This window comes from Amblyomma maculatum, chromosome 1, assembly GCF_055883805.1.
Source record: "Amblyomma maculatum isolate TAMU_Amacu chromosome 1, ASM5588380v1, whole genome shotgun sequence".
Taxonomy (NCBI): Eukaryota; Metazoa; Arthropoda; class Arachnida; order Ixodida; family Ixodidae; genus Amblyomma; species Amblyomma maculatum.
In genome coordinates, this window is record NC_139344.1 from 3,070,341 (window position 1) to 3,094,199 (window position 23,859).

General features: G+C 42.6%; 1 protein-coding gene across 1 annotated transcript in view; it reads right to left on the reverse strand.

Annotated features, from left to right (window-relative positions):
* Positions 1-23,859, reverse strand: part of LOC146201489 (polycystin-2-like) — a 51,419-nt gene that overhangs the window by 7,120 nt on the left and 20,440 nt on the right. The window contains exons 10-15 of the mRNA XM_084587611.1: positions 23,644-23,764; positions 22,132-22,230; positions 17,798-17,928; positions 14,703-14,936; positions 7,970-8,117; positions 6,483-6,587 (exon numbers count right to left, since the gene is read on the reverse strand). Coding sequence (XP_084443737.1) covers positions 6,483-6,587; positions 7,970-8,117; positions 14,703-14,936; positions 17,798-17,928; positions 22,132-22,230; positions 23,644-23,764 — 838 coding nt within the window. The remainder of the gene's footprint in view (positions 1-6,482; positions 6,588-7,969; positions 8,118-14,702; positions 14,937-17,797; positions 17,929-22,131; positions 22,231-23,643; positions 23,765-23,859) is intronic.

Here is a 23,859-nt window from a genome sequence, read left to right on the forward strand (position 1 = left end):
GTAGCATATGAAAGCTACCCCATCTACTGACGCGTCTGAAGCAAGGAGGTTGCAGGCGCAGTTCAAGCGTGTCGTCTGCAGCCTGCCTACTCGAGATACGTCTGCAAACACGATGGCTTTCAAAAAGTGTGTTTAAAAATGCAAACGCAGTTTTATTTTCCGTTGCGTTGCTGAAAGAAGAGGGTTAGTAGCATTTAAAATTCCCGCTTTAATCATACACCGCAGTGGGGGTGGAGGGCTGCTACGGTCATTTTGAGATTGGCGGACGTCATATAGGCGATTGTTTGGGCCCACTCTGCATCACGCAGTTTTTCAACTGTCTCTATCTAATACCGGTTTCCATTGGGCGAACAGGAGCAAGAGCAACGAGCAGCCAGAGCAGCGCACGAGAACACTGGGGACGCGAGTTCTCGTCTCCCCAACGGAACATTCACGCTGCTCGGAGAGCAGCGTAGCGAGAGGGAGTACGTGACGTCAGGCGTCATGTGATCAAACTTTTCCCGCACTCGCGTTGCCCGTATCCGCCGGCCGAACTAGCCGAACGCCACCGCTGCCATCGTCCGCCATTTTTCTCAACCGTCCTGACCGTGGCTCCGGGCGAACAACCAGAAGTGATGTCAAAAAGGTCATGTGACTTCCTCCGTTCTCCCTGTACTCTGCTGCTGGCGACGGAGCACTGAGGACTGCTCCCGGCTGCTCTCGGGACCCCAAAAGCGCGCCTCCTCTGCCAACAGAACACAACGCTATTGCTCCTGTTCGACCACTGGTAGGCGCCGAAACTCGCGAGAGCACTTTTAGTGCAGCTAAAAGTGCTCCTGTTTGCCCAATGGAAACCGGTATAAGAACGTTGACTGCAAACAACGAAACTTTGTGATGGAATTCAGAACTGGACACAGTAGTTTGCATTCGTGGTGTATGGACACTACACACTGTAGGCCATATGGATTCCAATGCAAATAGTAAACATGCCTCACATAAGTGCTTCTATGCCTACACAGCCAGAGAGTGGTGAAAAACCCTAATATAGCAATGTATAAACTTGCCTTAAAGGCATAGACATCAAATCTTTGCCTTCATGTTTTCTTCTTTAAAATGATGCATCAAACATTAATATGCATGGATCGCACAGAGGTATTCACCTATGACCCTAAATAATTTATATTTGAACTTCTTAATGCAGTTTCGATTTCACTTTCATCAACCAAAAGGTGGTTGTGATGCACAGCCGTCGGTGTTTAGGTCAAATGTAGCATGCGAAAAATGGTAATACAATTGCTAGTACAGTGTTTATTGTCACTGCAGCCCTTAAATCAAGCCTCTATATAATGAACCTCCATGTAGCAAATTCTTCGATATTATGAAGTTGCCTTTCTTGAAGTGCATGCATTTGAAAACTCCATGTAGCGAACATGTTGTGGCGGTTGACCTTGATATAATGAACTTGAAGCACCGACTATCTCTTAGCTAGTGCTGATACTGGAAGTTTGGCAGAACCTCACAAGTTTCAGGGTGATAAAACATGAACCAACATGAGAGGAATGTCTACGATAGCAACGAATGACCGCAGTTGACACAATTAACGCGCCACACTTCAGCGCCGACAGTGTATCTACATGGCAAAAGCTGCAGTCTCTGCTGGTTTTGCTTTTAGAATGCAGCACTACAATAGTTCATGCTTAAAAGCAGCAAAAATTAACAGAACAAAGAAAAAAACACAGGCCCGCAAACAGCATGCGTCCATCGCTGCCACGCAGTTGCTCGCGGCTCCTGCACGTCAGTAGTGGGAACAACAGAGCACGACCATGGCATGCCAGCGACTTGAGGCAGAGTCGGTTTCCCGGGGAAACGGCAATGGGCGAGCGGAAACATGTGGGAAGACGCAGGCGCCTCCTCGCTCGGTGGCGGTACAGTGGCTAGAATAGAAGTGTGTTGACCGCGCTACCAGCTCTGAAGCCATTGCGCGATGCGCTGAACGGGGAGATCCAGGGGGCATTGACACCCGCTTACATGTCCACTCACTGCGTGTCGTCTGTTCACCGAGCAGTTAATCGGCTGCGTTTGAGGCATCCCTTCGAGATCCGATGGATACTTTCTGCTCTTACTGTGACTTCCACTTTTACACGGCATTATTATTTATTTGCTAACTATCTGTGTCATGCCGATGTAAGTTTATAATTCTGTAAAATGGTCTTCTTTAAGAGGAAGAATTACCACTCACATTATAAGCGGGAATTTGTCGGTGTGGCTGTGAAACCTCCTTCCAGTAATCACTACAAGAAAAACTTGCCGCCAGTAAGTTGTGGACACAGGCTGAAGAAAAAAGGGGTTAGCTTTGCTGGCACAGCGCTAGACCACTGCGTAATCTCAATACCCAGTTTCTTTCTCGAGCTAAGCTGCCAGTCTTTTAAGCTGCACTTTCAATGTTGTTGGCTTCATCTTCTACGACACAGCTGCGCTAAAGACCTTAATCAGGCCTCCTTAACCTTAATGAGAACTCAAGGAGCCCTTTAAGTACTTAGCTAAATGTGACAAGGCATGGTAGAATAAAGCTAAAGGAAGCAATACTTTCATAAACATGGGCTATAAGCATTGCATGTATGCGTGCCTAGCAGACGTAAAATGCCGCTGAATTTTTGTTTTTTCACTGTGAATTTTGTTTTTTTCCGAATTGCTAGGTGAGCAGCTTAAGAATTACAATTTGAGAATATAGTTGTAATTTTGTTTGTGGAATTATTGTCTTGCTTCTCTGTCAGTTTTGTCTAAGCTGTTTAATTTGGCTGTTTTTTTCCTGTGAGCCAAGAAAAAAAAAAAAAACACCTCTGCTGCAGAAGTAAATTTCATTCCATAATTGATTAGCATCAACTGAAGCATAGAACAAATTTTTAAATTAAAGTCACTTGTTTTTATTTTGTTTCATTTCTTCAGAAGCATCAATTATAATTAACAAGGGAAATTCCGGGAATCGAGAAGCTTTTAGGCCATGCTTAAATGAAATTCTATAGCTGCACTCATTTCGTGTTCACGTTCGATGCTGTCAAGCAAGATTTCATGTGAACACTTCAACAAAGCCTGCCTCTGAACACAGGTGCATATATATTAACTACTTCAGAATGCAAGGCCATCGCCAGGTTTCTTCAATAGTTTAACTCGACCACGCGAAACATTTGCCATGTTAAGCTGTTAGATTGTGAACAACACATTTCCCAATCGGTGTACAGGAGATTCAGATCCGCATGTAGGCACGTACTGCATGCCATGTTCAGTGTCATCCCACTGATTTCACGAATTGCCCACCTTTATGACGAGATGGAAAAGTTCATGCATGCATGCCTGATAAAAGCAAGTCAATGCTCAGAACTGGCCGTCGCGTCATCAGAATCCTCACATGGCAGCAGCCGCAGCACCTTTATCGTTATATGTCGTCGCTTTTCTGGCCGTGCTGGCGCGATGGACACAGCCTCACCTTATGATTATTTTCCTTGGAATGGCCTTTGACACATGTATTACAAGGCACAATCAGAAAAATGGCCCAGAACGCGCCATGCAGAAGGACCGCCCTCGATTGTTCTCTCAGCATTCACAGTGTCGCCGTAAATAATATGCCAAAGGTGACTTTGGACTATGTTTTTTCTGAAACAGCTCGCAGACGGCAGCGTTGTACCTTTCAATATTTTCAGCACACGGAACAACTCTTCCTAGCACGATTTGTACTCACTTTTGTAACAGTGTATATAAAACAATGACTTCGTCACCGGCTCATCATGCACCCTCAGGCAGAATTTGTACCAAAAAAACAATGCAAGACGCCTGCATCATGAACGCAGTCCAGGGTTAAAGCATGCTTTTCATGCGCCAACCTGACGTGTAAGCAGGAGAGCGTGCCATTTAGAGAAGGCATCACCAGATGGCTTCAACGCTCCCCATAGGCACCGCTTGGTGGTAGTCACACTTCAGTATTCTAGCCACTGTAGTGGTGGCGCGAACCCGTTCGCATTCTCCATAAGTCTGATTTCTCCTCCACCCCGTCGTAGACGCGTCGTGTAAGTTGAGGCAGAGGCTGCTGCCACAGTCACGCCACGCACTCAGCACGATCGCAAAATGTTTTGTCGCTTTTATAACTTCGAATAATTCTGATTTACTGTAAAACACTTTTAAGGCAATTTTCCTTACAATCAATTCTTAATCTGATTTTTGTTGTGCATTATAATTCTGAGTCTTCATGCGACAACTGTAAATAACGAAAACTACGATGTAATTAAATATCGCGGACATTTTGTGATTTCGTTATAAGCAGGTTTAACGCATCAGCGATTACGTCACAGTTTTTTCGTGCCTCATATGACCTAAACATCATATGCACATCACAGTCATCTCTCAGATGATGAAACTGAAACAAGATCAGAGAAGGAAATTAAATTATAAATTATTCAACAGTTGTAGGTAAATACCATGCACTGATTCATGTTATTCTAAATATCTAACGCACAATTTTAAAGAAGAAAACACCAACTGAAATAAGGCACCTACAGTGTTTTAAGTAGAATGCCACAAACACTACTCAAATGTTAGGCTTTGGATACATCACCATCTTAAACAGCTAACCTACATGGCCCTTCATGCAGTTGCAAGTAGAGTGCTCTATGTTCACTGCTCACACTATGTGCCACTGTTCAACATCATGTCCACTATGTGACCTGTATGACCCTTAAAACTGGTAGCCAAATCAGCCAATATGTGAGCCAAATAAACAGATTCCTTCAGGCTCACCTACACACAGCTCAAAGTGCCACAGAAATAAAATTTGTTTACAGAGACTCAAAGTTAATGCATGGAAGGCAGTGAATTGCAGGATTACTAGAAATAATAATCATCTTTAGCTTGACTACATCCACTGCAGGACAAAGATCTCTCTGTTATCTCTTCAATTAGCCTTGTCCTGTGCCAGCTGCTACCACCTTATCCCTACACATTTCTAATCTAAATTTCATCCGCCACCCTAATTTTCAGCCATCGCCTGCTACGCTCACCTTCTCTCGAAATCCAGTTCGTTACCCTCAACGACTGTCAGCTATCTTGCCTTCACATACATGTCCTGCCTATGTTTGCTCTTAATGTTAATTTTGGCTAGACTATCATTAGCCTTCGTGTCCTGACCCACCCTGCTATATTCGTGCCTCTTAACATTATACCTATCAATTTTCTTTGCCGTAGCTCATTGTGGTGTCCTCAATTTAGGTAGAACCCTTTCCGTTAGCTTCCCCATTTCTGCCCATGGGGGAGCACTGGTAAGACACAGTTAGTATATACTTTTCTCTTGAGGAAAACAGATAAACCGCCATTCATGATCTGAAAGTATGTGTCTAATGTGCTACACCCATTTTTATTCTTGTCATTATTTCACTGATGTCGTCCCTATCACTATTTGCCCTAAGTAGATTCCTTTACCACTTCCAGTGCCTCACTGCCTATCGTAAATTGCTGTTTCCTTCCAAGGTTCTTGAACAATGGTATATAGTTTTCTGCACATTAGACCCACCGTTCTGATTTGCTTGTCTGGGTTTCAATTATGCTCTGCAATTCTTCCCCCGGGTTACTCAGCAAGGCAAGGCAATTTCATCGAAAAACGACAGATTACTAAGGTATTTTCCATCAACTCTTTTCCCCAACTGTTCCCAATCTAGGTTTCTGAAAGCCTACTATAAACAGCTGAATAGCACTGTAAAGATTGTGTCTTCTTGCCTACTGCCCTTCCTTAGTGGGATTTTATTACGATAATTCCTGGGCTATAGTCTGAAAGCTGAAATTCTGCACAAATCTATGGACGTGGATTCTATATTATTTTTCAAGATCAGCTGTTAGAACCCAGCAGGTCTAATGTGGCTCTCAAAGAATAAAGAACACGAGAACCAAAACCCCGAGCGACATTTCTGCCATGCTAATCCAGCGCAATCAGTTCCTACGTGCAATCAGCTTCGATATGCAAGCAAATGCCACTCACGGTAGCTGCTTATCAGTGCTTGGATTTGAGAGCACACGTGCAAAACCTCAATGCAAACCTAACAGGCAGCGAAATACTGCCTCACGCTATGGCTTCTGAAGAAGGTATGCAGGAAGTTGTCAACAGCATCATCAAAACCGGACTACAAACTTCTGCAACAAATTCTAAGGCAATGAAAACGCTGACAAGCTGTTCAGTGAACCTAATATGCTTAACTTGTTTCATACTGACAGCCCCATGGAAAGTGATTTTGACAGGTTTTAGAACTGGTATCTATGCAGCACATGGAAGTTTGAGTGTTTCATGGAAGTCTGAGCTGTGCACAGCAGTTGATGGAAGGACAGCATCCTCATCTTCGGCCTTTTACAAAGTCTGAAGGATGCAGCGACAAGGCTAGTGATTTTTCAAGTTGTTGACATCCTCTTTCTCATCCACTAAGGTAACATTAGCATACTCCCAAAAGACGAGTAGAAGCAATATTCACCCTTCGCGGGGTGTGCAGTGAGGCATCGGAGTCCCAATGCTGGAGCTCTTCGCGGACCAGTTTCTCCATCTGCTGACGCTTTCCCTTCTCATCCAATCCTTCATTCTGCATTGTCAAGTAATGAAGCCATAGACTATAGTCACCAATATGACACCACAGTCCACACAGCAGGTCAGCACTTCCACCAGTGGCAAGCCCAAAAATATGTAAAAGGCAAAGCAAGCAGAATATAATGGCCACAGTATCATCCCGTACAGAAATGAAAGTATCAAAAAGTAGTCCATCTAGAAGCTAGTTGGCTGGCAGTGCGCAAATGCTTCAGTACAATCTTTTAAAATGCGCCAGTAGTAAAAAGCACTAACAAAATCATCCTTATCAGGCTCCAGCAAAAGACGGAGCTTTGAAAACTTGCTTTCAGGTGGAGTGAGGCTTTGAAATTGACTTTCAAAGACTGGCTGTAAAGCAGTTGTGCTAAAAGCTAAAGCCAAAAAAATGTTCCCAACAGATGCAGCTTGCATCAGAGCTCAAAACTTGATTATAATATCGAGTAGGTATTGTTTACACTAAATGTGTCAGCACTAAAAAAACGTTGTCACAGAAAAAACCTGGCATGGTTACACATAAAGTTAGCTGATTGGTCAAGAATGTAACAACGCCACAGGGTCAAAATGATGTGGGTGAGAGCTGAATAGTCACTGGGGTGTGTGACATCATGAGACCACGTGACATGGCCAAGTGCACTGATCACATGACACAGCTGAGTGCGACAGCAGGCTTGGTGTCAGCAGCTGCGCACTCTCAGCATGTAATTCAATTAGGTGTTCCCTAAATTCTTGTTTTTCCCACTCATATACTTTTTCTTAAAATCTACTAAACGCAAAGTCCTGAAATTCTGTATGAGAGTACAAACAGGTATGTTAAAAACCCATGACCAGGATTACTTATATTAGGCAAAAAATAGATTTATTATGCTTTCTTTATTTCTTTCTTAGGTGATAAAGTCGCCAGACAGTTACTATTTATTTCTGTCCTGCTCATGTAAAATGCATTGACTGAAAACTGCAGAAAAATTTGTTTGCTTATGCTCTATAATTCCATAACAAAAGGTGCACTAACCTAAAAAAAATGCTGTCTTGAGAAAAATAAAGATAAAGCCTCTGAAAACTCCAGTCTTACCACTCAACGTTCCAACAAAAAAAGGAGTAAAAAAAAAAAAGCAATTTTGAAGTCACGAATATCAAAGTGTAACATATTTTCTGAAAGCTGAAGGAATTGTCTATCAGAAGGTTCCCAAAAATAAAAATAATTTCTTTTCCCAAAACAAGACAACACAAATAAAGCACTGAAGACTTCCGCCTTTCTGCTCAATGTCAGTACAAAAACCAATCAATAAACCTCTCCTCTATCAGAAGGCAAGATGTAATTGTTTTCTATACAAAACAATGTCTCAAGTGATGACTGAATACAAGTACATTTGTCCAACTAACCTCTGAAATGGTGTCAAGGATCTTGCTCATGTTGTCCCGCCGACTGGCTTTTGCTTTCTCCATGGCTTCCATTTTGACCAGCACCGCATCAATCTTGGACACAATGCTGCCAATGGAATGCTCCATACGGTCCACACGCCGGGTCAGACTGCAGAGATTCACCAAATGAGTCCTCATCCTCAGTTACATCAAGTCAACACTATTGCGCATGCAACTTAGCAAGTGCCACTGTCAAATGATACCCGGATGATAATGTTCAGCTGGAAAATTAAATGGCTTCAACAGGAAACAAGTGAAATTTACAACTTAAATCTACGGTACCTCATACTGAACATACCTAACGCAGGTAAATGTCTAACTGAAGTAGTTCAAGAGGTGTCAATACATGCTATTTGGAAACTGTCAAGTTCCAGCTGCATGACCAGAAGACAGCCGTTAAGTTTGTACCTAGCGCTACTAGAAAGCAGTTCATCACATCATGGGATACAAGTGGCGTCGACACCCACATGAGTTGGCAGCAGAAGTGGTTAGTACTTTCCAATGAAGAAAAGTTAGAGGTAAAATGATTTCACTCAGGACGAGGTGCAGGTTAACAGAGCATTATAAAGCTTCAGGAAACAAGTGCCGAGCAAATTCAGACAAAGCTACCAGTTGGTCCAAAAACGGCCAGCTTGTATTTCCAGTTGGTACTGTGGAATAGCGCAAAAGAGACAAAGGACCGAGGAAAGAGAAGATGACACGGGCGCTGTACAACAACTGAAGGTTTATTTGAAAACACAGGAACTATATATGGTGAAACCGCGTGAAACCAAAGACAAAACATCAAAGATTATGCTGCAATGAAAGGCCCTTATCTATGAAGGCTATCTCATTTGCCTGTAACGCAACGGACGGTTTCGCCACACACGTGTCCGGGTTCTTAGCTATGCAGTAAGTTTTGAAAATTTCCCTGCCTGTCTAGCTGTTGCTGTAGCAATGGAGTGTTGTATTATGCAAGTCAGGCAGGCAAGGGTCACAATTAAGATCTTTGCATTCACGGCAGTGCAGCACAAGGTTAGAAGGGGATTTTTTTCCCAGCAAAGGAATTTTCGTACCCTTTCAGCTCGATATTGATGCGCCTTTTTGTCTCTTTTGTGCTACAGTAAGAGCCTGTTAATTTGAAATTCAGGGGACCGAAAAAAAGTTTGAATTATCCAATGCTCGAATTATTGAACTGCCTCAAAAAACTTGACAAGAACCATTTGCATTATGGTAAATTTACCATATTCACTCGCGTAATGAACCCAAACGCATAGTGAACTCAACCTCCAGTTTTGCCGCTGAGAAGTTTAAAAAAAAAAAGCGCAAGCCATTAGTGCTTCCCTCTGTTTCGCGTCCCCTGTGTCGCAGTTCACAGCTCATTCCTTGTTGCCTAGCGATAACCGGTGCGTGTAATTATGAGGTTAGCTCTAGTGATTGGGGGCAGGGGGAGAGAGGGAATTGGCACAGTTCCAGCGGCCCTGACTCCTCGCCGGCACTCATCCTTTAGGGTGCGACCAGGTTGCGGGAGTGCCCCTTCACAAGCAGCCTGCATTGCATGTGAGGCTTCACTGCGCAATGTGCATTTCGAGCGTGTTTCGAGCGCGCATTTTGGGAGAAGCAGCAGAACTGTGATGAAAGTGCGTAAAAAACCCACTATCCGAAACACAGCACAACTGCAACCGGTTAGCTGGGTGCTGCGCGGCCAATGAGTGCCGCTGGCACGGACGGCGCGAACCTCAAAAAAGCAAAACTGAAACGTAGTCGGCTTATTAAGGTATACTGTTGGCTGAGGCCATTTGTGTTTCGTTACACTTGCCGTTGCACGCACGTCAGAGGTGTGCGGTCAACTGCCAACGTGTCACATGTGCGCAGTCAAGTTTTGAGGAGTGCCATTTTGATGATCGCTTACAGTACCACGCAATCATAACCGGATGCAGTCTAACCGGTGTAAGAACCGTAGCGCTCATCCACTTACACGGGCATTGGCTGGAGCCGCGCTGACAGAAATACTTATGCGTATTTCTGAATTAACAAGGGTCAAGTCTCGGAGATCACGCGGAACAGATAGCAAGCAGCCACCACAGCCGCCACCCCTACCCTCTGGTGCCGCCGGCCGCTGCGCCGGTCATGAGTTAGGCTTTACCCGCTCTTCAAATATTTTACCTTTTTTTATGTTTGTCCTCGTTTTGGACGCGCACATCTTAACTCTGCCGCCCTATAATGGGGACGTTTATTTGCCCATGTGCTGGGTGCCAGGCCACCCAGGTGTGGCGCCGTGCAGTTCAAATTATTCGTAGCAGAAGTGACTCGCGTTTGAATTAACGGGCTTTTTTCTATACAGACCTCTATAGAACTTGGCCGGACCAAGCAGTGTAGTTCAAATTATCCGAAAATTCGAATTATCGAGGTTCAAATTAACGAGCTTTCACTGTATTCCACAATATAAACTACTTCCAACTCGCCCAATAAAGCGTACTCTTAAATTATATTTTCAGTTGGGTCCAGTCAAGAGTCTTCTGGGCACCCTGCAATCCACCTTTTTCACAAGGCCGCTATGCGCATGCGCGTCTCTCCCTCTGGTTGAAAACGAACCACCAGCCCCAGCTACGCATGCGCAGTACTTGGCCTCCGCGATCGGCGCAGCTGAAGCTGATCTCGGGGGCCATGCGCAGTTCATATTCGTGGCAGCCGTATGCGACAGATGGCGGTAGCTATCGAGAACCCACATCGCCATTTCGCAGGCCACTGCGTCTCCCAAGGATGTTTTCAACCAGTAGCAGACGAATTTTCAACCACTCTCAGAGGGCACCACGTCTTGTAAAAAAGGCAGATTCCAGCAATATGGTGTCTGCGGCAGAGACTGGCTCTGCTTTTATAAGGAGTGGTTGGACTACTAGGGGGCACATTCTGACATGACCTCAGCCAGAACCACTGTTGCCATCACCATTGACATCATCAGCCAGGTTGTATGCACTGCTGGACAAAGGCCTCCCCCACTGGCCTCCAGCCATCCATTTCCTCCGCCAGCTGCAGATATCCCCTCCCAGAGGTTTTCTTACCTTGAAATCCAATCTGTTATCCCAGCAGACCATTCGCTAGCTGTTCCATATTACAAGCCCAATCTAAGTGTGTTTGTCTAAACAAGGTGTGCTGGAGTGCTCTCTAATCCATTCTGCTCGCTTTCAACCTCTTAACTCTCACCTCTACTTGCTTTTCTGCCCTCATTTCAAATCTTTTGATAATAGCCTCAAAGTTTTCATATTACAGGTGAGCACTGGATCAATGAGAGATATATACAGGTCAATACTTTGAACCAGGGCTATCACTGCTAACTAAAAAAACACTACCAACGAAATACTAGTTCAAACTTGAGCGCCAATTTCTGGTTTAATTTTTGGCCCCTAAGTGGGAAAGCCCAGATAATATAGTAAAACTTACTAGTATTTTGCACTAGTATTTCAGTCTGTGAGCAATGTTCAAGTGAAATAGGTTCATGAATTATAAAAAAGAATAGAAAAGAAATAAGTACTAGGCATAAAACATGGCTCACACTATAAACTTCAGCTTTAGTTATATGCCACACGATTAAGCAGTCATTAACATGGCGTTTTCCAATATTATACTCTAACAGCACCTAATGTCTTTCATGTAACTAAATCAATAGAACGCAGCCCTTTGAACCTTCCATCATTACACTCAACTAAGCAACAGTGTTCAGCAATGTGTGGCCAATGTTTAACCATTTTATTAGTGAACAACTACTACTCTGCTTGATCAACATTCTCCTATCAGAGGAAGCCTGCATGAGTTTTTCATATATGGCATCATTGCTGATTACCAGAATATTGGTTAGGCTAGGTTAGGTTTGGTTTGGTTGGTTAGGAGTTAGGTGCACATCCAGGTTTAGATGTGAAGGTAAGGTTAACAAATCCTTCAGCCAACAGCAGCCTGACAGTCTCAATTAACCACTACAATTTATAATATATTGCAAATTTTTGCCCAGCAAGAAATCCAAGAAATCCAACAAAATTTCATATCCAAACTTATTTTGAGCAACCAAAGTTTAACTGCACATGTATACTGCAAGTGTACCAACCAACTTCAAGTTGAGTATCACACGACAGTCGAACCTCGTTATAACAAATTAGTATGAGGTGCGAAAATTAGTTAGTTATATCCGATACTCGATATAAAAGTGCACGTCCAAATTCCTGTAAATTTGCTAATAAAACGAAACAAAATGCGCACTAATATGGACAACACAAAGGTGCGAAAACGCACAATTTTTTAAAAATTAAAAGCTTGGTATAAGCATGAAATCTCGCCTTTCATTCTGCGTTGGAGAGCAAAAATGAATACTAAGAAGGGATGTGAACTCTGCACACAATTTGCGTGACACAGCCAACGGACTCGGGGAGTGTAGCGCACGTGCACGGGTAGGTCACAGTGGCAGAGGCATGGCAGGGGCTCACGCTATGATGAGGCAATGGTGATGGCATGCCAGCCACATGCCTGCCAGCCGTTGCATGGCCGAACTCGAGGAGCAGCGGCGGAGGCGGTGGCGACGCTCGAGCCTGGCCATGGCCGTTCACCCCGAGATCACCGCGCACGGAGGTGTCATCTCGAAGACTATGGGCCGTCAGTTTGCCGCCGCCGCTAGATGCCACGGCACGCAAACGCGCGGGCGATTTAAACAAACTTCGGCGGTGGCGCTCGAATCCGGCCATGGCCGTTCATAACCTCCACGATCACCGCACGTGGGTGTGTGATCTCAGAGGCCATAAACCGTTGGCGGTAGTTTTTGTTGCCACCGCTAAATGACGCGGCACGCGAACGTGCGAGCGATTTAAAACGCTTCGGCAGGCGACTCGACTGATTAAAAAATTGTGTTTCTTGATGTTTTTTCCGGCTCCTTTGAGCATGTTTTGCCATTTTAATGCAAAAAACTGCTTTGTTATAACCGATCTAGCGTCAAATTTTGAAATTTTTCTTTCGTTATACAGAAAGAACTCCCATAGAAATTACCCATAGACCAACCAAACTTTGATTTTCTTTCTTTCTTTCTTTCTTTCTTTCTTTCTTTCTTTCTTTCTTTCTTTCTTTCTTTCTTTCTTTATTTGTTCCTTTCTATTACAGAAAGCCGGAGCGAAAGCTAAAGGCTACAGAGCCTGACAAAGGCTTCCGCAAAGGCTTTTAGTTCGTTTTATCCGATAATTCGCTATATCCGTGTTCGTTATAGCGAGGTTCGACTGTATAGCATTCAATCATGTAGAAAGATAAGTGATTACATCAGGATGCCATGCAGAGGACATTAAATAATGGGTCACATCGGTCAGAAACCTAACCAGCTTAACTCAAAATATTCTAACCTTAAACAATACAGTAAACCACTTGACTACGACCGCATTCAATACCCGGTTTAGTCGGTTTGTGGGGTTTAACGTCCGAAAGCGACTCAGACTATGAGAGACGCCATAGTGGAGGACTCCGGAAATTTCGACCACCTGGGGTTCTTAAATGTGTACTGACATCGCACGGCACACGTGCGCCTGGCTTTTCGCCTCCACCGAAAAACGGCCGCTGCGGCCTGGATTCGATCCTGCATCCTTGGACACAGTAGTCGAGTGCCCTTACCACTGCACCACTGCGGCGGTGTCAATACACAGTTTCGTATGTTCCCTCCATAACAAAAAGCAACCTATCAATCAGCTGTTACACAAAATTTCCTGATTTCAAAAGGCCTGAAAAGGTTGTTACTTTACACATGTGTTCCTGTAGACGTGTACTATATCACTGTGAGATGTCAGAGTCTCCAATTGAATAGTGCGAACTTATATCAGTTGTGAAAAGAAAGAAAAATACTGGTTTTTAAAACCAATGAAATGCGTGCAACAATATGACTGAAAGTACCCAATTCTGTGAATAATTAAGCAACCTGCCGAAATCCATGCTTCCACAGCATGTCCCACATAACCACAGTACAATTCCTAAATCCATGCTTCCACAGCACGTCCCACATAACCACGGTACAATTCCTATGTCAAGAATAGGAAAAAGCTTGGGGATTCCAGTTAGTGCCACTACTTCAAACGTGCCTCCACATCGGCACCTAAGAACAGCGCAACTCATTAAGGAATTTGAAAGGATGAGGGGTAGGGAAGCCAAATTCGTGGTCAGTAATTCGCACTGAAACTTTGGGTGAAAAAAAATAATTTACAAAACAAAAATAAACACACACACACACAAAAAAAACTTAAAAATCTCTGCCAGCACTAATCAGCACTCAATGACCAAATTAATTCAGAAATTTCAAAAACAAAAAGATATATAAAGCCTGAAACAGAGTTTATAAAGAAGAAAATGTCATTAAAGGGCAGTACTTTTCTGCACCATACGTGATGCTAGATGGCCTCGTTACCTCAACTGCCCTTTGACCACACCAGCTTTTTGTTCTTCGAACTGCCATAAAACCATCTTATCATACATTTTAGCCCACTTTAACACTGGCTCTCAATACTTTGCTCTTCAAGGATTACTTTCTCAAGCAATGCATTTGCAAGCAACATAAGATGGAATGACAAGCACATGGCTTTAACAGACCTTCAGGGATGACTAAACTTGGGACCCATTAAGGAAAGAATGGAGTCAGAACAGCTAAGACACAAAGGTAGCTTGACATGCCGGCTGGCAAACAAAAACCGACAAAACTCACATGTTGAATTCGTCAGGAGAGACACCTCCCTCACCACCGCCACCATTGCCGCCTCCACCACCAGCACTGTCATTGCCCGAGGTCTTCTCGCGTTGTATCTCCTCGTCGAGTAAAACCTTCTGTCCCTCGAGGTGTGCCATCATCTCCTTCGTTTCCTGCTCGTTCAGCTCACGGTTGCCATCCACATCGTACTTGGAGAAGAGCATCTCAATCTCCATGTCGCTGAAGTTCTGCCTGCAAGTGGGGATTGATGCTGCATTTTCACACAGTGCACGACTCTGATACAAAGTAGTACCCCACCCCCATGTTATGTTCTTAAAAAACTACCTACATGCAGAATTTTCATGTTTCATTCCAATCAAAATGAATCTGCTTTGGCCAATAAATCAGCCCACCAGTGCAGGATGAGTAAAAAGTGCTCAATAATATGTATGCAAGCGGGGCATAGATGAAGTAAAACATGCAGGTTAATAAGAATTTTCACCGACATCAATAAAAATCTATTAGCACTAGTACATTTTCTTTCCCTGATAATGCATAAAAGGAAGTCATTCCCTCCAAAGTAGCCGAATTCTGGACTACTATACCAAAAAGCGACTACTGTTACACAAAACATTGACAGTAGCAAGAAAAGGGAACTTGATGTTTTTAGTCCTCTTTAATAATCACGCCCACACATAACAAACCTGTGTGCATTTCAAAAAAAGAAAATAAAGTAGTTATAACAAACTAAGCAGGTTGCCCATTCCAAAATGTCAAAGTTTTAAAAAGGTTGGTTAGCATAATGAGGAGTGGCTGCCTTTCACATTGGCTGGTTCAGAATTAAGAGGACACATAAGCTCCACCTTAAAGGGACAGAACATTGGCCAAAATGTGTCATGAGATTATGGTGGAGATGAAAAGATTTTACCTCATATAGTACAGGATGAGTACTGCAATATCAAAGAAAAGAGGCTTTACACTTTTAATTTGCCACTGCAAATCGCATAAAAACAACTGAGGCGCTATCTAGCAGAGAAACCCTATTACTTTCACTGTAGTACCCCAAGTGATTACATGTCAGCAAAATATCGCTGATTTTCACATGTGCACACTTTTCTTTTTTCTTCTAGGAGTGCTTGTCATAATTTATAATATTTTGCACTCTCTTCACTGCATCCTTAAATAAAAACTGACCCTCCTTTCACACCGCGAGAGGTATGCTTTCAGGTTTTGTCACTAGATGGCGCCACAGTGTTTGGAATTCCGTAAATGAAGCGATGATAGTGTCCACTAAAACTTGCGTCGACGAGGCGTGCATTATCGTGCCGTAACAACCTTGAGTGTGAAACTGAAAAGGACGTCACTCTAAGCAAAAAATGTCTAATTACTGTCTGGTGAGTGAAATTTACATTTGTTTTCGGTACGTCTTTTTTGTTGATCACCAGTCGCCATCGCGGTCGCTGCTCATGGTTTCCAGTCCAGCATCGGACTACATAAAAACAGGCGCATGCACTATTAAAAAAAGTCTTGGTAAAAATTTTCTGCAGCGTTTCTACCAAAACCGCTATGGAATTGAACATTTTAGACATCAATCTTTCCATTGTGGCGAAAAAATTTGAGACTTAAATTCCAGTGTTCTGTACCTTTAAGAGTGGAACAGAATGACATTAATTGACCTCGTGATCGCCTTTCCTGCTTGTTGTTCACTACCACCTGCTTATCATGCAACTGAAACAGGCTACGACTTGCTTCGACCTGTACAATCCTTCCTTTTTCTTTTTTTTATTCCCAACAGCATTTGCTTTCGATGGCAATGCCACTCTGTACATAGCTACTAACTGCCATTTAACATACTCCTAATTACAATAAGCATCAGTATTTGTCTGCAAGACATGCCAGTAGTTCAAAGACCTAAACATATTCACTAGGTCCCCTGCTAAAATGTCTGAACCAATGAGCCTTTGTGGCCTATGAGTAGCTTGTTTGTCTCGCAACCAAAGGGTGCGGGTTTGACCCTCAATACCCACCCCAATTTATTCTTCAACATTGTTGTTTGTCTATGTTACAGGAACCTGCTCACTAACTCTGGCTTCTTTCAGACCTTTCCCTGAACTGTTTTGACTGCTTTTTAAGGTCCCTCAGATTATTCGGTCACAAATGATGCATTTGCTGGCAACGACACCAGGTTTTCTGCGATACGAGGGCCTTAAGCTGTCACGTAAAATCGGGCATGCCGCATTCTGCGATAATGAAGGCCACTAGTATAGAGAAGAATCCCTTTGCTACTACACACCTGCGAAGCCTGTCACACATGCACAAAAGAGAAATTACCGGACGACACTACAGAAATGCGGAACTTTTGCTCAAGCAACTTTTCTTTTGTGCACACCATTTGCTTCACAAAGATGTTTGCAAGCTCCCATCTCTTCACCTTATCATACTCGATGAGTCAACTGGAAACTTATTATTTGGCTTTCCTACTTATCAAGCCCAAAGAAATTCAGAAAGGTACACACTATGGCAACTAGTGGACAAGTGCTATATTTTTTTTTTCTTTTTAATTTGCACAGGCTTCCCGGACCTTCTAGCCAGACCTTCCAGATGTCCTTGAGGTGCTTGTTCACATTATCTAAGAAATGTCACCCTATTCTGCTATTTTTACGCATTCATACACTTGCATAGTGTGGAGGCATCTATTTAAGCCGTTGCTTACCAAGTAACACAACAATGCCAATACGCTGCATCAGCACAACTTTTTGTCATACAACATGCACAGTGCACTGTACGAGCGCCTCTACCACCTTTTGCCCTCACAGAAGCCTAGCCTTACTCCTCGCTATGTACAGCATGCAAAATTTGCAGCTGTTACTGCACTTGTTGCTTTGCACTGTTAATGTTCTTTTTTATAACTACATCTTACTTCCCTACTAGTTCGCATAGATTCTAATATATACTCTACTGAAAACTGAAGAAGCCAAGTAATGTTACTTTTTTTTGTTAACTCCTCTTACTTCCCCACCAATTCGCATAGATCCTAATATACACTATTGAAAACCGGAGAAGCCAAGGATTAACTGCCAGTCACTTTATCGAGTGAGTGATCCAAGACTCACGCTTTGAGGGTCTTTCGAACTTCATCAAAGGTGAGCTTGTTATCATGGTTGGTGTCGGCCATTTTGAGTGCATTCTGGATGTCCACAATCTGATCCCGTTTTCCCAGTTTGCCCAGAATGTTGTTGTAACCCTGAAAAGGAAGCAGCACCATACATACACACTTCTCCAAACAAGCTCTTGCAAGCCAGTAAACGTTTAGAAGCCTCTAGCCGCATTTATGTAGTATTGCTGCATGTTTTGTTTTCACTGAGCTGGGATAATGACCACCAGCCGTCTTGCAAGCTAATAGGTACCCCACAGTTCTAACTGGCAGTAGCAACACCAATCTGCTTAAGAATTAGTAGGTTTTTCTTTTCAAATAAAGTGATCTGCAACTTGGCCAGATTGTAATAATAATAATAATAATAATAATAATAATAATAATAATATTAATAATAATAATAATAATATTCGGACATGAATCATGTACACAGAACATGCCCACGGGAAGCGGCAAAAGGAAGAAGCTGGTGGCATACTTCCTGACGAGGCCTTACCCCGGGCCACACATCAATGGCAGAAGGATGGACAAGGTCAAGGTCAGTTTCACCAAGACAAAGCAAAACATTACCAATAAAAGAAAAGAAAAAAATCTCATAGATTATATTTGGCATTCTAAGAAATCAGATAAGAACCATGACATCGTAAACAAGGACAATACATCAGTAATTCTACAATTTGCGACGCAAAATGTAAACAAAATAATATAAGACAAGCACTAAAAGTCACAGATTTGGTGCATTTCTAAGAAGTGAAAAAAAGGAACTTCATTTTCTTTTTAAATTGAAAAATTGTTTTACTGTTTATAGCATGATCAATTATTGAAGGATAGGCTTTACATACTACACTAATTTGGTTATCTGTATGTTGGGTGCCGTAATTAGTCCGGGCGCGAGTGGAAACAAGAGAGGTAACACGCAGACTGTACCCAGTATTTCTGTTCACATATGTATTTCTAAATGATGTGATGTCTTGCTTAATTTTATGAAAGATAAGTACGGCAACAGAATACTTATGGCACACAGGGAATGGAGGAATATGTAGGACGTGAAATGAGTGGTCGCCGTTTGAAGGGTTTGTGGAACAAGCGCGTAAAGCTCTTTTTTGCAAAGAAAATAGTCTGTCGGAACAAGTTTTGTTGCAAGTCCCCCAGATTAGATTACAGTATACCAGTTGAGAAAGGATTAAGGCAAAATACAACTATTTTTTGCAAGAGCAGCAGGTGTCTGATACGAATGATCACACCAATTGATTGAGCTACCTGCAGACGAACATGGTTTACATGGTCACTCCAGCCCAGGTCACTACGGAAAAATACGCCCAAGAATTTACAGGAGGTTACAGATTCAATCAGGGTATCGTTAAACTGGAGTTGAATGGGATAATCTATAGGCTTATTTTTAGGACGGAACAATATGAATTTAGTTTTTTTAACATTCAATTTCAATTTATTCACAGCAAGCCAAAGCATCAGTTCATGTAGACAGGAGTTGGAGCGACGCTCTAGTTCGCGAAGATCCAAACCAGAAAAAAAAAAATGTTCGCGTCATCTGCGTATAAAACAATGTTAGATTAAGTTGAAATATTTACTATGTCATTGATATATAATATAAAAAGAAGGGGCCCCAGTATGGATCCCTGAGGAACACCAAAGTTTATTATTTCTGATTCAGATACGGCATTGTTTAGTCGTGTGTACTGAGTGCAATTGGGCAAGTAGCTTTGCAGTAACCTGTGAGGTGTAACCTGTGAGGTGTAACCTGTGAGGTGTAACCTGTGAGGTGTAACCTGTGAGTGACCTGTGAGAATGTCGTACTTAACCGAATCGAAGGCTTTGGAAAAGTCAAGAAATACACCAACAGTGAAAAGCTTATGATCAATATTATTAATCAAACTATTTTTGATTTTGAGCAAAGCTGCCTGCGTGGATTTTCCAGCCTGAAATCCATACTGCTCCTTACAAATTATATTATTAAAATATAATTTGTAAGGAATTTGTATACCCTCACGAAGATAACTCGCTCTGCAACTTTCGAAAACAAAAGCAGTACGGAAATAGGACAATAGTTACTGGGGTCATTTTTATTGCCTCCTTTGAAAATTACTGTAACACGGGCGAATTTCATTTTTTCTGGGAATTCACCTGTAAGAAGCATTAGATTACAGATATGTACGAGAGGAAAAGTAATAAATGTAGCAGCAGCTTTTACGGCTAGTGCAGTAATGCCTTCTGGGCCAGGAGAGCATGTATTGCGTATTGAGTTTATAATTGAGAGAATTTCATCTTCTGATGTCGGAGATAAGAATATTGACTCTGACACGCTGGAAACAAAAAGGAAACGACAGATGTTACAGCTGAGGGAAGAGTATATGAAGTGGAATTTCCTACATTTAAAAAATAGGCATTAAATTTATTAGCGAGTGAGGCACCGCTATAAAGAACTCCATCGATTTGCATTTCCGAAGGAAGAACATGTCGCTTTCTTCCAATAAGTTTACTGATGCCTTCTCAAAGGGATCTAGTGCTCAGTTCCTCAAAGATTTGAAATAAATTGTAAATCTTGGGGTATAACACCACAAAGCGGCACATGGACTTTGAGGGGTGCCGTAGTAAGTGGCTCTGGATTCATTTAGACCTCCTGGAGCTTTTTTACGTGCACTGACGTCACTAAGCACATAGACATATTTGTATTTGACCTCCACCGAAATATGGCCACCATGGCTGAGAATTTGAATGAATAAGGTCTTACGATATTAGCAGTTCTTTGAAATTTCGAGTTCACCTCAAATAGAAAACAACCAGGTTCAACTGGCACAGCCGTGTCGTGCATTTATAACAGCCTGCATTAGAGCGAGACGACTATGGCAGTAGCAGAGACGACACTCCATGTTAAACACAATGTAAACTGTTAAGCAGTGCGATGATTAATCAAACTCCCCAACGCTTCAAGCATTATACAGCAAAATCTCTAATTAATTTGCAAATTCAAATCATTTGAACTAGGAGCATAATTTGCAAATTCAAATAATTTGAACTAGGAGCATGGTCCCCGTCATAGCCATGTAATTCTATGGCATTAGACGTTCGTTAACTTGGACATGGGCGGGCTCACACCAGCTAATTTGGATGGGTAGCCACATCAGGTACAACACAGTTTCAACTTGGTGCACACCCCCAACATGCCAGACTCTTCAATACAAAATGCCACTTCACCCCACCTGGACCAGGGCACAGACCCATTGTCACTATTCCATTGATAGCTGCCCTTCTGTGCACACACCTCACAGCAGTGACCCGGCCACCACCCTCTGGCACGGCAAGAACGTCAGAGTTGAAAAGCGCTGACAAACGATGAAAAACTTTGCTGGTAATTGAGTTATATCAAGAGATGCATGGTCTGTGTATGTTGAAACCAAACCATGCATCGCAGCAACCACCCGCTGTATGTGGAAGGAATTAATAAACGTTGACTACAGCTTCGTTCAGTGCAATAGCAATGAACTGTGAAATGCTTCAAGCAGTACATTTCGAACTTGCTCTTTTTATTCTGCTCAATTTCAGATACTCTAGATTTTCGGTTCGTGGTGTGATGGGCTTCAAATTTATGAGGTTCCCTTGTATAAGGTACCATTGACAAACACAAGTATGAAATCGGAATACAACGCAACAGCATAAGTCACATGCACCTGTAACAGTGTTAGCGAGTGCCACATATAGAAATGAGAAAAAGCTTCAGCTCTTAGACTTAGAAAAAGTTTGCTCATAACTGGTTTGGTTTGGTTTACGTGCTTATCATCCCAAAGGAACTGGCTATGAGTGATGCCATAGTGGAGGGCTCCGAAAGTTTTGACTACCCCGCAATCTGTGCGCCAACATCACACAGTACACAGGTGCCTTGGTTTTCGCCTCCATAAAAAAGCAGCTGTCATGGCCTGCAAAGAACCCACATCCTTAGGTTTAGCAGTTGAACGACCTAACTCCTGAGCCGTCGCAGCAGAGAGTAGACTCATAATTGTCAACAAGCTTTCACAAGCAGTCGTGGCAAAAGTGTTAACGAGTAACGCATTTAGCAACTGGAAAAAGCTTCAGCTCTTAGTCTTGGAAAATGGCTTGCTCAGAACTGCCAAACAGCCCATATGTCCTCAATCTTCAAAAACCTGAACGTGTAGCCTACTCCAATTCAGTTGTGGCAGAAAGATATGGCAACAAAGGAACTATGGCTGGATAAGAGGATTCAGGCTAAAATGGCCGACAAGAAAGAAAAGAGAGAACAAAAAAGCCTAGGGCACTTACCTTTTTGAAGTAGTCCACAAGCTCAAACTCATTCTTCTGTTGGGAAATCTCCGATTTCACTTCTGCATAGGTGTCGTTAATGATGGCCAAGAACATATTCTGTACGCAAAAAGATATGCAGCAATGAAACAATGAAGCAAAGCTGAACACTACAAACAGACACATAGTCTAGCCTCATTAAAGCAATGACATGCTCTTTCAATGAAGAAATCTATATCCTGCATCCAGTGAGAAACCCAGGTTACAACTAAGTGTGTAGCAAACAAACTTAACCTTACACAAAATCACAACTACTATGCACCGGCTCCAATTAAGATAAACAGCATAACTATGCCTTATGAACTGAGAAAGAAACAAGGCTATTATGAATGCACTAAACAAAGTAATCCAAATATCTGGTCCAAGCACAGAAACTGCAAGAAACGATGCTCATATAGACTCTGTATTCTATGCTGACATCATCACTTTGTTTCCTGTAGCAGCCCGTATTAAAACAATGATTTTTCAACCACTAATAAAAATACACACTCTATACCTGTGGACAACTATCTGTGGCACAGCAGCAAATGTTAGACAGGAAAGAGAAAGACATGAGCCTCTATACTCAAGCTGTGGAGAGTAAGTTGTTTGTAATGAGTGTGTGAAGGGAATAATGGTGTGTAGTCACCAGTGCAGAGGCAGGTGCTAACCCCACAGGCAAAGGCCTTTCTCCTTCCCCGTCCTGTTCTAGCCTCTGCTGTAGAGCCACAAGAGCCACTCCCCATGAGTACATCACAAAGTGTGCATGCCAACAATGCAGTTAGGGAATTCAAGGCTGCCCCACAAGGCAAGCAGTCTTTAAATTCAGTGGTCCATGGCATGGGCTTTAATTTTCATCCCCATTAGATGAATGCCTTTTTTTCACTTTAACTAAAGCTCTCACTAAGAAAAAAAAAATACCCTTCAGGGAGCTTCTTGCGACATTCTGCAATCTGTCAAGCTTTTCTCGTAGCTAACACAGTTAAAATCTTGATTAACCTCAGGCCTTGGTAATAAAGCCCTAAGAGAGTGGTTCTCTATCTTTACGCCCAAGGAGAATCCCAACAGCTTTAAAAAGATGCTGAGGAAGCAAACATGCTTTGGTTTTCATTTCTTCCCGACTAATATGCATGCAAAAAAGCATGCAGATGCACGACCTTCACAAAAATGGACAAAATTAGTTACTGCAAATAGAATGAAAGACTCTGTTATAAGTGAATGCAGCATGAACGGTTGCAAAAGAAAGCGGCTAAGAAAGAAAAGGAAGGGAGGGGGAGTTGAAGTATGCATTTAGGGTTTAAGGGAACCCACAAAGCACTCTGAGGAATCCAAGAGTTCCACAGAGCACAATTTGAGAAACTCCACCCTAAGAGGCACTCACTATTTTGCCAGGTTTCAACTTCACTAAGTAAAGCATACGCAAATGAAAACTTAGCAGCTCTTATTGGAAGTCACAGCAGACAAATTCAAGCTCCAAAATGAGAAGATACGTACCAAGAGCACGAAGAAGACAAAGAAGACATAGCTGAGGAAATAAATGGGACCCAAAACCCTGTTGGCAGCTTCCATCTCTTCAAAGTCAAAATCACCCAGGATAAGACGTAGCAGCGTGAATCTGTCCAACCAATTCAAAAACACAAAAATTTCAGCCAAGTTCATTAAGCTGCAGTTCACACATACTTCAGCCATGTAGAGCCAGAAGTTATAAGC